We start from the raw sequence: 11,592 nt of genomic DNA, 5'->3' as shown, positions 1-11,592 counted from the left end.
TCTTTAGGCTCTGATACCACATGTTGTAAAGGCTTTCTCATTAATTGATAAATTGCTCAATACACACCTTTATATAGGCATTACAACATAAGGCAATGGGCTTGATACAAATGCAAGGCCCAAAGCTACTAGACTAAGCCCATATACTAAAACAGCTACTAACATACTACTAACAGTTGAAATAGCTTCTTTCTATTTTGAACTTTCTTAAAGCACCCAGTATAGCATGATAATATGCAAGTTTTAACAAAAAATTGATTATATATTAGCAAGATGAGACTTGTACAATCAGATGAATTGATTCCATGTTTAGTCATTCCATCTAAGCAAATTCATTATTGTTTGGTGATTAATTAACTTCGTATCATCTTTAAATAATTTGATTTATATGGTTAATTAGTTCACATTTAGGAATTCATTGGTCATGAAGGCCTATATCAGATACCTTTATCATTTTACCATTAGCAGGATACCTTTATGTTAGAAATAATATAAAACTATTGATATAGCTTCATCCTAACAGCTTAAGTTTTTGGGATAATCAGTTATTTGACATGGTATCAGAGCCTCTGTGACTAAGAGGTCTTGAGTTCGATCCCCGCTCCCCTCACTTTCTAATTAAAAAGTGGAATTTAAGCATATGGTAGGTGGACCTATGCATTATCCACGCTTCAAGCCCAAATGGGCTCTTGCGTGAGGGAGCGTGTTAGAAATAATATAAAACCATTGATATAGCTTCATCTTAACAGCTGAAGCTTTTGGGATAATCGGTTATTTGACACTTTATTCATTGGTTAATAAATTATTGATAGAAATAACGGCGAATAAGATTGAAGATATGATTAGTTTCAGAATTTGAAGAATAACCAAATCAACAAAACAAATATTGATTGTGTGTTACAATAATAAAATACTTTGTTGGTTTTCTGTTGGTTTGTAATAGTTTTAAGGTGTTTAAGGTTATTCAAATGCACATGTACTGGTATTTTAAGAGGTGCAAATTAATCATTTTTTTTCCTTTTCAGTAGGACAGATTGAGTTGCATTATTATAATTCATGTAATTTAAATCACTATTCACATGCATTATTATAATTTATGAAAAAATCAAATTAAATTAATTACACACTTGTAACATGTATTTTTTTGTGCGCGTCATCCTTGCGCAGGAGTCATGCGAAACTTCTCTGTATCGTTTTAATTAGGCTTAAATGCAGTTTTGGTCCCCCAAGTTTCACAATTGCTTGATTTTGGCCCCCCACGTTTCAATTGCTTGATTTTAATCCCCTAAGTTTCACAATTGCTCGATTTTAGCCCTCCAAGTTTCAATTGCTCGATTTTGGTCCTCCAAGTTTACCCCCTTTTGCATTTGCTAGCCCCTGTTGAACTTTTTGATTAAAAATTGGTTATGTGGCATTTTTAAATTAAATAAGTATTTAAAAATATATAAATAAATTACAAATTGTTTTTTAAAAACTAAATTATAAAATATTTTTTTATTATATGTAGTTTATAAAATAATTTTGTTATATAAAAAAGTAAAAAAAAATTATGAACTATTTTTTAAAAAACTTTGTAAAATTTTTTTTAAATAAAAAAGAAATATTAAACCTTTTATTAAAAAAAACAATTTTTAATACATTTTTATAAAAGCAAATATCATTATTTTTTAATTTTTTTAATTAAAAAACATATTTTAATTTTTTTTTTAAAATGTCACATAAACAATTTTTAGTCAAAAAAATCAACGGGGGGCTAGCAAATGCAAAAGGGGGTAAACTTGGAGGGCCAAAATCGAGCAATTGAAACCTGGAGGGCTAAAATCAAGCAATTGCGAAACGTAGGGGGTTAAAATCAAGCAATTGAAATGTGAGGGACCAAAATCAAGCAATTGTGAAACTTGAGGGACCAAAACTGCATTTAAGCCTTTTAATTTTATGGGATGCCCTCGAAGAAACTTGTAACATGTAACATGTATTTTTAAGTCCAAGAAAGTAGGTGTAACAGTTCGGCTTACCTTAAAAAACAGTTTAGTTCGACTTGTAAGTTACTTATAAACTATGAAATGAAAGTATCCTAATTCCTAACATGTAAATCATGAAAGCATAAAACAAGTAACATTAATTTATCCGCAACCCGACATGTTAAGAAATAAAACATGGGTTTCATTTCACGTTTTCATCGACAAAATCATTGTAGTACTTGACAAACAAAAAGGTCATTCTTTCCATGAATTGCACTGTAGCTACTAACGAACAAAACAAACGAATAAAAAAAAACAAATAAAAAACTAGAAAAATAAATGTACAGAAAGGTTAAAAAATAAAGGTCTTTGTCCTCTTTCATATAATAACTCTCATTAATTAATTATACCTAAAATACGAAAATTTGGCCAATCATATCATAAAACAATCAGATGGGCCTACTGGGCCTGCTACACTGGGCCTGTCCATTAGTAAAGACAATATTTTGGGCTTCCCAAGAGACGCATGGGAGAGACTTTAGAGAGCCATCATTATTAATTTTGGTGGCGCCCGTCGGCGATGATCGAGGCGGTATTTTTGGTGGCGGCTGCTCCGGTGGTGTTGGTGGCAACCCTCTCACAAGAGGGACACATAGTGAGTGTAGTAGCTGGAAGTTGCATGTAAAATGGTTGAGAAGTTTTCAAAGCTCTTAATTCTTGAAGCTCCTTTTGTAACCTTCTATTTTCTTCTGTTAGAGTTTCACAACATTTTTTTAAGTACTCACAATCCACCTCTGTTTGCTTTAATTTTGTCCTGTATAGTTATTTATAATTTTATATTAGGAAAAAAACAAATAAATATAGTTTTTTAATATGAAAAAATAAATATAATTTTTTTTATAATAAAATTTAAATAAAAATATAAACAAAAGATAATGTGAAGGGTACTTTCTATTACTAATTCTTAAATGTTAGTAGTATCTTACCTTGCTCTTCTATTCTGAAACCAAACTTCTACTTGACGTGGACGAAGATTTAATTGTTTTGCAAGAGCAAGTTTTTGTTTCTGCATATTTTGAATTAAAAATAAAATATATTAAGATTAATGAGATATTAAAAAATAACAATTAAGAAGTAACAATATATGCTTAGATTGATTAAAGAATAATTAAATAAAAATATTATTAATTCTAATATTTGGTGTGTTTATCTTAGGAATGTTGAATAAATTAATGGAAGATGTGTTACTCCCTCAATTTTGAGTAAATGGGATGGGATGGAATTGAATTTTTTTTTTTTCATTTGTTGCACAATATAGAAATATTTAATCAATAAAATGATAAGTTTAATTCTATTCAAATTTTATTTTTTTGAACAATCTATTCAAATATATATCACAAAAATAAAAGAGATAACATGAAATGTTGTTCTTACAGGATTGAGAGTGGTGTGTTCTTTGAAAGTTTCTTCAAGAAAAGCCGATTGCTCTTTAGATAATCTGAGTTTCTTCCTAGTGGATCCATTTTCATCATCATCGCTATCGACACCCCCCTCATGGCTATTGTTTCTAGCATCACAATTACCATTCATGATAGAGAAATCCATTCGAAAAGATGACGCTGCGCTATTTGGGGATGAAACTGCAGCTCCCTCGTCCGTAGTATCTTCCACGGACGCCAACCGGAATCGGTTAGCATTTGTCACGCTCGCAGTTTCCACACCCACTGCCGTAAAAAAAAAAAAAAAAACTTAATTACTAACATTTGTCTATAAAAAAAAAAGTAATACAAGAGAAAAGAGAGGTGTTTACGTGCATGGTTGAGCCAAGGAATTTGATGAGGAGAAGGATGAACCGGTGTTGAAGGAAGAAGGTTGAGCTGAATTGGTGGATCTGATGAACCTCTTTTTTCATCTAAGGATTTTTGAGCTTGTTCAAGTACTGTGGAGAAACCTTTGTTGGGATTTTCAAACAAAGAAAATGGTTTTGGTGTGTCTCCTAAGCTCAAAGCTAGCTCCATCTTTGAACTTAATTAAGATGCTTTGCTATATGCTATGGGGTTCAAAAATTGGAAAGTGATATTCCAAAGTGAAGACAAGGTTTTTGACAAAGCAAAAGGTGTAGTGTTCTAGATTGTAGAGTTAGGAAGCACAAGCAAAGGTTATAAATATGTGATTTTGTGTTTCAAAACAAAGGAAAGTCACAAATATTTATTTATTTTGCCCAAGGAAAAAATAAATAGGTAAAGGGAGACATACGCTAAGGTAAGATAGAAGCATCCTTAAATATTGAGTATTGCTGCCAACATTCTTTCTTTTTTTTTTTTAAGGAAAATTTCTAACAAGTGTCTCAGGGCACTCTTTAAGCATATTAAATAGTAGTAAGTTTTTGTGAAATTTTTATAAAAATATATAAAGTCAACACATTGAAAATTAAAATATTTCACCATGAATAAATATAGTTTCTTTAAATGAAATACGGAGTACTTAAATAGTGTCCTAGGAACACTTTTTAACAAGATTTTTTTTTTAATTATTCTTAAATATCGGTGAATAAGGGACTACTATGCTATTTTGAATTATTTTAAAGATTAGTATAATCGCGTTAGTTACAAATTGATTATGTATTCTCTCCGTTTAAAAATGAATATTGTTTATGGATTTTCACTAGTACAAAAAACGCTTTTTAAGTCAGTTAAAAATGACTTTTTAAGTCGGTTCCGTACCCGTCTTAACAGTTAAAGACATAAGAAGTTTTGATTTGTTAAGTCGGTTTTAACCCGACTTAAGAAAGCACTTTTTAGGTCGGTTTAAAATGACATTTTAAGTCGGTCCCGCGTCCAACTTAAGAAAAGCCGACATAAGAAGTATTGAGTTGTTAACACGGATTTTGAACCGACCTAAGAAATAACTTATTAGATCGGTTATCATTCACCCGACTTAAAAAGTATAGAAAATTTTAAAAAAAAAATTACGCTCTAAATTTATTAAATTAAATACTGTTCTAAAGAACCTTTCCCAGCATTATTCAATTCAATAAATGCTAATTAAGATGAAGATCATAAAAAATAAAATAAAATCAAGCTTTATTTTATAATTATAACAACCGAATGAAGTGCTTAGCGACGAATAGAATGTAAAACAATCAAGGACATTAGTTAAAGACATTAACTTATTGACTATATATATATATATATATATATATATATATATATATATATATATATATATATATATGCATCACTAGAACAAATCAAAACTCTCAATACAAATTACACTACATAGTACATATATATACTCAGAAACAAAAGTAAAATATAACATTCACAAGTAATAAACAACACTAAGACAAGGTGAAAGAGATAAGAAATATCACCAAGCCTTGTCTCTTAACACATGTCACTATCAACAATGTTACGAAACTTTTAATCATTATCAAAATAAAAACTTGCAATAGAAATATAATATCACAATCAAATGATAATTAAAATAAGATGATTAAAAAAAGAGATAACTCATATCTCTCATCAACAATTGCTTCTTTCGCTAATGCTTGAGGTGGATTTTCTGTTTTCTTACTTCTTAGCAACAATGACATTTGGAACCCATGAATAGATAAACCATGCTTGAGAATGAGAAGTTTTCTCCTTCATGAGAAAATGTCCTGAACTTAAAAATTGAAAGAACATTAAAAATCCCTAACTAAAATATTAATAAAGTTCAATTTAGTTTGAGGCATAAAATATCATTAAGTTAAAATAACATCAAAATATGCATACTCACAATATGTTTGAAGAGTTTTTATATAACACAAATAACCAAAAGCAAAATACTACAAAGCCAATAATAAGAATCATAAGTTATCAATCATGACATACCAGTAAACCTTCTTTCAAGGCAAGCAACTTAGTAGTTTCTATAGCTTCTTCACTTGAAACATGTATCGTTCATAAAACCTTATTGGTCAAAACATAATCACTTGTATTAGCATCTAGTATTGAAAACATTTCTGGATCATAATTGATAATTGAATACCAATGTATTAGTGTTGCAAGCTACCTGAATAACTTCTTCTAGGAGACCAACTTCCAAGACAGGCGGAACGATGCCAACACCAATCCCTTGGATTTGATGTTTGCCTTTGAAATGTATGCAAATGGAAAAAGTAATCAGTAAAGTGACTTAAGTGGTTGTCTAAGAACTTGCTTAGATATTAAAGGAATAAAATTCTCACATTTAAAATATAACAATTCAAATGAATAACAAGAATATTTAGTAGCTAGATACAAGAAAAACCAATAATCAACAAAGGGACTAAGTGCAGCTTTGAACTTCCAAAAAACAATTTAGTCAACATTCTAACAGGATTGGTCACATACAATAAATTTACGCCTATATATTGTGAATGTGATACATTGATTAAAACAATATGAAAAATGAGTCTTGGATGTTTTTCTTGACTTCTAATCTTCCATGAATACAATAACATTCTCATAAAGAATGAAGACCAGTAAAAAAATATTCAGAGTTGTAAAATCACCTGATTTTCCTCTATTCTCAGTACTGCACTTTCAGATGGTTCTACACCATACACCTAGAGGGGAAAAGCAACATAAATCATAAAGTTAGCATAATAAGCATAAATAAATCAACACAAAAACTTGTTCACATATTCAATCTCAACACAAAAAGTATGCATGGTAAGCAAATCAACCTTGATATATGAGTTTTTCTCCTTGAGGAACTTCCCAACACTATAATACTAGATCAAACACTATATTAACCTTGGATGTCTAAAACAAGTATAGTCATCATATTACAAGCCAAAACATGCTAGTTCTGTTTTTGTTCAAATTTTTTCCACCTAACACAGTTCCGACATAAGAAGATAAAACCCTTTCAAATCATAACCATCAAAGGGATCAAAGAAATTATAGGTAGAAGTTAATGCATTTCCATGAAATCAACATATGATTAAGGTTTCAAGCATACAGATAGAACAAATTAAAGCAAGATATACAAATAGACCTAGAAGCTAAACAGAAGCATAAAACTCACACCAACACCAATGAATAAGCATAATTAAGAACCACTTACACTTTTGCTCAATGGAAATCTCACATTTTTGCAAAATAGAACAGAAGGACCACATTCCCAATTTTATAGCTGCTAGGATGGGTGCCTTGTGAGCCTCCCCTCTATACATTTCACATTCCTCCTCCATCTTATAAAGTACTGCATAAGAAACACAAGTAATAAATATACACTAAAATATCCAAATGAAAAATTTTGACTGAGGAAAGTACAAGTACCAACCAATACATATCAAGACAATAAGGGTGAAAATAGAACTCCCTTTGATGAAGCTGAACATGTACTAATGTTTTTATAGATTAGGAAACCTCAATAACATAAACGGAAGAAAAGCGGTGCTGCCATAGATCAAAACTATTGTAGTGAAACATAATTTTCCTTCGTAAGTATTTGAGCCTCATATTGCTTTCTATTACCCCACGATGCCATAATGATCAAGAGAGAAATTGAAGCGAGACTGCGAGAGACAGAAAATTCTGCACAGCCCAGACACTAATGATTCTAGCTCAAACCTCCGAGACGATTAGTCCACAATTAGCTCAAACATCCGAGACTATAAAGCATATGCATATCATAAGTTGAACTTGTGTCAATTGTTATATGTATTTTTTATTGAAAATTAAAAAATAAAAACCAAACTACATCTTGAAAACAAACAAAACATAAGTTATAGTACATTCTAATTTCTTTCACCAAAACAGAACCATGTGATCAGTTCATTCCAATGCATATATGTTGTATTATGATCCTTTTTCCCAAGTGGACTAGGTGTAACACATTTATGTTTGGATTGGCATTGTATTCCAGACTGTTCATCATATTATCGGTATCTAAATTCTACGAACAAGCAAGATGGATTCCATAACAGTTACAAAGTAGAAAGGGTCGCAAACTTCAATTTATAAACAAACTCACAATCAAGCTTGGTACAAAAAACTAGTAAATGCTTAACCTCTTGTGATACTATAATTTACTCTTTAACCAACTAACAGAGATTGTGAATCAATTACACTAAGCAACTTACCACAAGAGCAATCTAGAATCCAAGGTCTAATAATATAATAATAACATAAAAGCCGTTTCAAATAAAAAAAATCAAAAATCATGATAAAAAACACAGAAAGAAATTGAAAATAACTGCAATAAATCATGAGTTTTAACTGCAAAATCAAAAATCATGATAAAAAACTCACGATTAAGAGATTGAAAATAACTGCAATAAACACAGAATATCAGCCAGAATATCAAGTGCATTAGGTACATCATTCTGCGAAACTTTAGCATAATAAGTAGTCTGCTCCCTCGAAGTATAAGCATTAAGATGTCCACCCATATTCTCAATCTCCTCTTCCAGATCTCTCGCGGTACGTCGATCAGTTCCCTTAAAAATCATATGCTCCAAAAAATGAAATTGAAAACTCACGATAAATAAAAATAAAAAGTTAGGGTTTCAAGTTTCAATACATATCAATGGGTGAAGGGAACGGTTCGAATTTCCAAGTTTTCAGCGAAGGAACGGTTCGAATTTTCAAGTTTGAGTAAAGCAGTTCAATTTCTATGAAAGTTAGGGTTTCACTTTATGAATGGTTCGAAGGTGATGAAGGTGCAATAAAGAATTCGATTGATTGCAGTGAAAAAAAGAAGATTGTTTGCATTGAAGAAGAAGAAGAAGAAGAAGATTGTTGCGATGAAGAAGAATAATGGTTCTAAGGAAGGGTTTACTGGGTTCGAAGAAGAAGAAGAGGAAGAATGTTTTACGTATTTGTTAATTTGTTAATAAATAATAATTTTTTTTTTAAAGATTAGGATTAGGATTTTTCAAGTCAAAAAAAAAAAAAATTATACTAAGGACCGGGTTCGATTTCAGTACGCAACATAATATAATTTAATTTGTTATAAATAAATGACACTTCATAGGTTTGGTGGTTGAAGTTTGACTTAACATAAAGTTTTCTTAAGTCTGTTGAGGCACATCAGACTTAACAAAAGGGGTTTCTTAAGTCGGTTGAGAGACGCCTGACTTAACAAGAAAGTTTTGCAAATTAACAAATTTTATTTGAATTTAATATTATTTATTTAATCTCTATTACATCAGTTAAAAACTGAACGGACCTAACAAAGTTTAACTTATTTACAGAATTGCCACCGCGCATGTTCTTAAGTCAGGTGGCAACACTAACCGACCTAAGAAGTTTTCTATAAAGTGTTTTTTCCACTAGTGTTTATATATATATATATATATATATATATATATATATATATATATATATATATTAAGAAATATAATATATTTTAAGGAAAAAAAATTATTATACTAGGGTTTAGAAACACTAGCTAGTTCTCCCAAGCCTAACTTATGGTCTAGACATATGTATTCACTATCCTAACCTTGAAATATCATATTCACAACACTTTCTTACTTGATCATCCGAGTAAACTTCCCACCATTCAGAGTTTTCGTTCAAACGTCCATCTTTAACAAAATTTGAGGTTAATTTAGGCCAAAGATCTTAGATATGAAAGTATCAATTTAGTTTTTTTTTGAATAAGCTAAATTAGCTCACCTAAATAGTATCAATATTAGTTAAAAGATACGGTTAAAAAAGAATTACCGTAATTAGTATTGTAATGGAAACTAGAAATAACATTTTTTTAACATTTTTTTTTATTTAAAGTAACACTCACAAATTGTTAAAGCCTTAAAGGTATAGACCAGTGTGCACATTTGACGCAGAGCTAAAAAAAACCCTAGTCCACCCTATACTAAGCTCTTTTTTTCCTTCTGAATAGCTATTGCGTGGATTGACCAACAAATTCAGCTTGATAAACACACGTGAATTTATTTAAAATATGCAAACCGTTTCATGCCATTCCCATTTTTTCTTCAAAAATTATTAATTCATGTCACTACGGATCATCCACAAAAGCAAACTCACTATATCTACAAACCCGACTTATAAGACGAAAATTGTCTATTTTATAAACATATCTTTAAGTCATCTCGCAAAGTGAGACATCTTAACAACATTAACTTTTATTTTATTTTATTTTATTGATTGACACCAATTTATTTACGAGGTTCCTACCAAACAGAGTCCAAAGAGTGTGATGATGAGAAAAGAGTACTAGAAGGCATATATATTGAGAATGAGAATATAAGGCGCTCCTCTTGTTGTCTTATGGAGTACTACTATTGATCATGACTAACGATTTTATGTCTTGTTCTTGCTCCTATCATCCCCATCATAGTCATCATCATCATTCCCATGATTATTATCGTCATGCATGATGAATGACAATAGTATCAACTACTCTAAACGTTTTTTAATTAATTAGACTCTAATTTCCTCAACAAAAAATTTTAGAGACTGTATATTTGATCATGTACGTTCTTTCAATAATTTGGACCAAATATTTCAACTACTAGTTTCAATTAAACTAAAATAATTTTTTTAATTTATAATTGACCTTGTGAACTCCATAGAAATATCCATAGAAATAAAGAGGTGAGATATGTCACGCTTTTGGGATCATTGCAATAATTGAAGTCATGCAGGCCTTAATGATAAGCTGTAGAGAGAAGAGAGGATGCGTGAATTATTGGGTAGGACCATCTTTAAGGAAAACTTACAATTACAATGCTATAAAATAATTGTGGCCATCATGTAATAACTGTTGATGGAATGTAGGAGATGTTATAGTCCATGAAGCCATAAAATAAAATAAGGAGTCACGATTTGTTACATTTATATACTCTTATAGTTTAATTGTTTAAGCAACCAAGATTCTAATCACTTGGACCAATTCTTTATTGATAATATAGATGATGTTAATTATCTTTCTACCTATCTTATAATAAAGACTTAAATGTAGTTTTGATTTTCTAAGTTTAACAATTGCTTGATTATGACCTCCTAAGTTTTAATTGCTTGACTTTAACAATCAAAGTTTTACTATTACTCGATTTTGGCATTTCAAGTTTCAATTGCTCAATTTTGGCCCTCAAGTTTACCAAACAGTGCCTTAATGAGTCTAAAACGGTCGTTCTCTTCATTCTACTTTACATATAATATAACGCTAATATATAACATCAGACAACAAAAGTTAACCGAGTAATTGCACCAAAAATAAAATATACTGTACTCCTATAAAATAAACCGAGTAATTTATTTTTGTTTGTTAATTTTTGAAGAAGAATTGTGTCAAAAAAAAAATTGAAGAAGAAAAAAGTAGAATATGACAATAGTAGATAGGACAGACAGGGATAAGAAAGTCACGTGAGCATGTAATGATGAGGTTTTGGTCAGAATTGTGAGAGGAATAAATAACAGAGTGAGTACTGAGTACAGAGTACTGGTAAATGGAATTTACTATTGGAGCAGTAAAATGTTATAGGGAGAAAGTTTTGGTTTTAAGGCAGCTACTACTACTGCTAGCTTCTGCTGTGTGGTTGTGCTAATTATGGTAAACAAACAAACAAACACTACACAAACTGCACTAACCCATTTACTACCATCATTACTACATTGTTCATCATCAA

General features: G+C 30.5%; 1 protein-coding gene, 1 long non-coding RNA gene and 1 other non-coding gene across 7 annotated transcripts; all 3 read right to left on the bottom strand.

The window, feature by feature from the left end:
• Positions 1-1,121: 1,121 nt before the first annotated feature.
• Positions 1,122-1,228, bottom strand: LOC123893309. Its single transcript, XR_006803418.1, has one exon. It is a non-coding gene; the product is annotated as a U6 spliceosomal RNA (small nuclear RNA).
• Positions 1,229-2,313: 1,085 nt separating this feature from the next.
• Positions 2,314-4,220, bottom strand: LOC123889806 (homeobox-leucine zipper protein HAT14-like). Its single transcript, XM_045939304.1, has 4 exons — positions 3,772-4,220; positions 3,396-3,685; positions 2,948-3,027; positions 2,314-2,775 (listed from the first exon to the last, which is right to left on the bottom strand). The coding sequence occupies exons 1-4, from the start codon at positions 3,977-3,979 to the stop codon at positions 2,517-2,519; spliced, it is 837 nt and encodes a 278-aa protein (XP_045795260.1). The 5' UTR covers positions 3,980-4,220; the 3' UTR covers positions 2,314-2,516.
• Positions 4,221-5,197: 977 nt separating this feature from the next.
• Positions 5,198-8,782, bottom strand: LOC123890165. Of its 5 annotated transcripts, XR_006802737.1 has the most exons (8): positions 8,517-8,782; positions 8,246-8,433; positions 7,275-7,605; positions 7,056-7,193; positions 6,499-6,552; positions 6,018-6,097; positions 5,837-5,914; positions 5,199-5,622 (listed from the first exon to the last, which is right to left on the bottom strand). It is a non-coding gene; the product is annotated as an uncharacterized LOC123890165 (long non-coding RNA). The 5 variants fall into 5 exon arrangements; XR_006802739.1 differs by having other exon boundaries at positions 5,198-5,627; positions 7,275-8,433; XR_006802735.1 differs by having other exon boundaries at positions 5,198-5,622; positions 7,275-8,433.
• Between the last annotated feature and the right edge of the window lie 2,810 nt (positions 8,783-11,592).

Source organism: Trifolium pratense, linkage group LG6 (genome assembly GCF_020283565.1).
Source record: "Trifolium pratense cultivar HEN17-A07 linkage group LG6, ARS_RC_1.1, whole genome shotgun sequence".
Classification (NCBI taxonomy): Eukaryota; Viridiplantae; Streptophyta; class Magnoliopsida; order Fabales; family Fabaceae; genus Trifolium; species Trifolium pratense.
The sequence above is the reverse complement of the archived record's forward strand: the minus strand, read 5'-3'. Positions and strand labels throughout refer to the sequence as shown.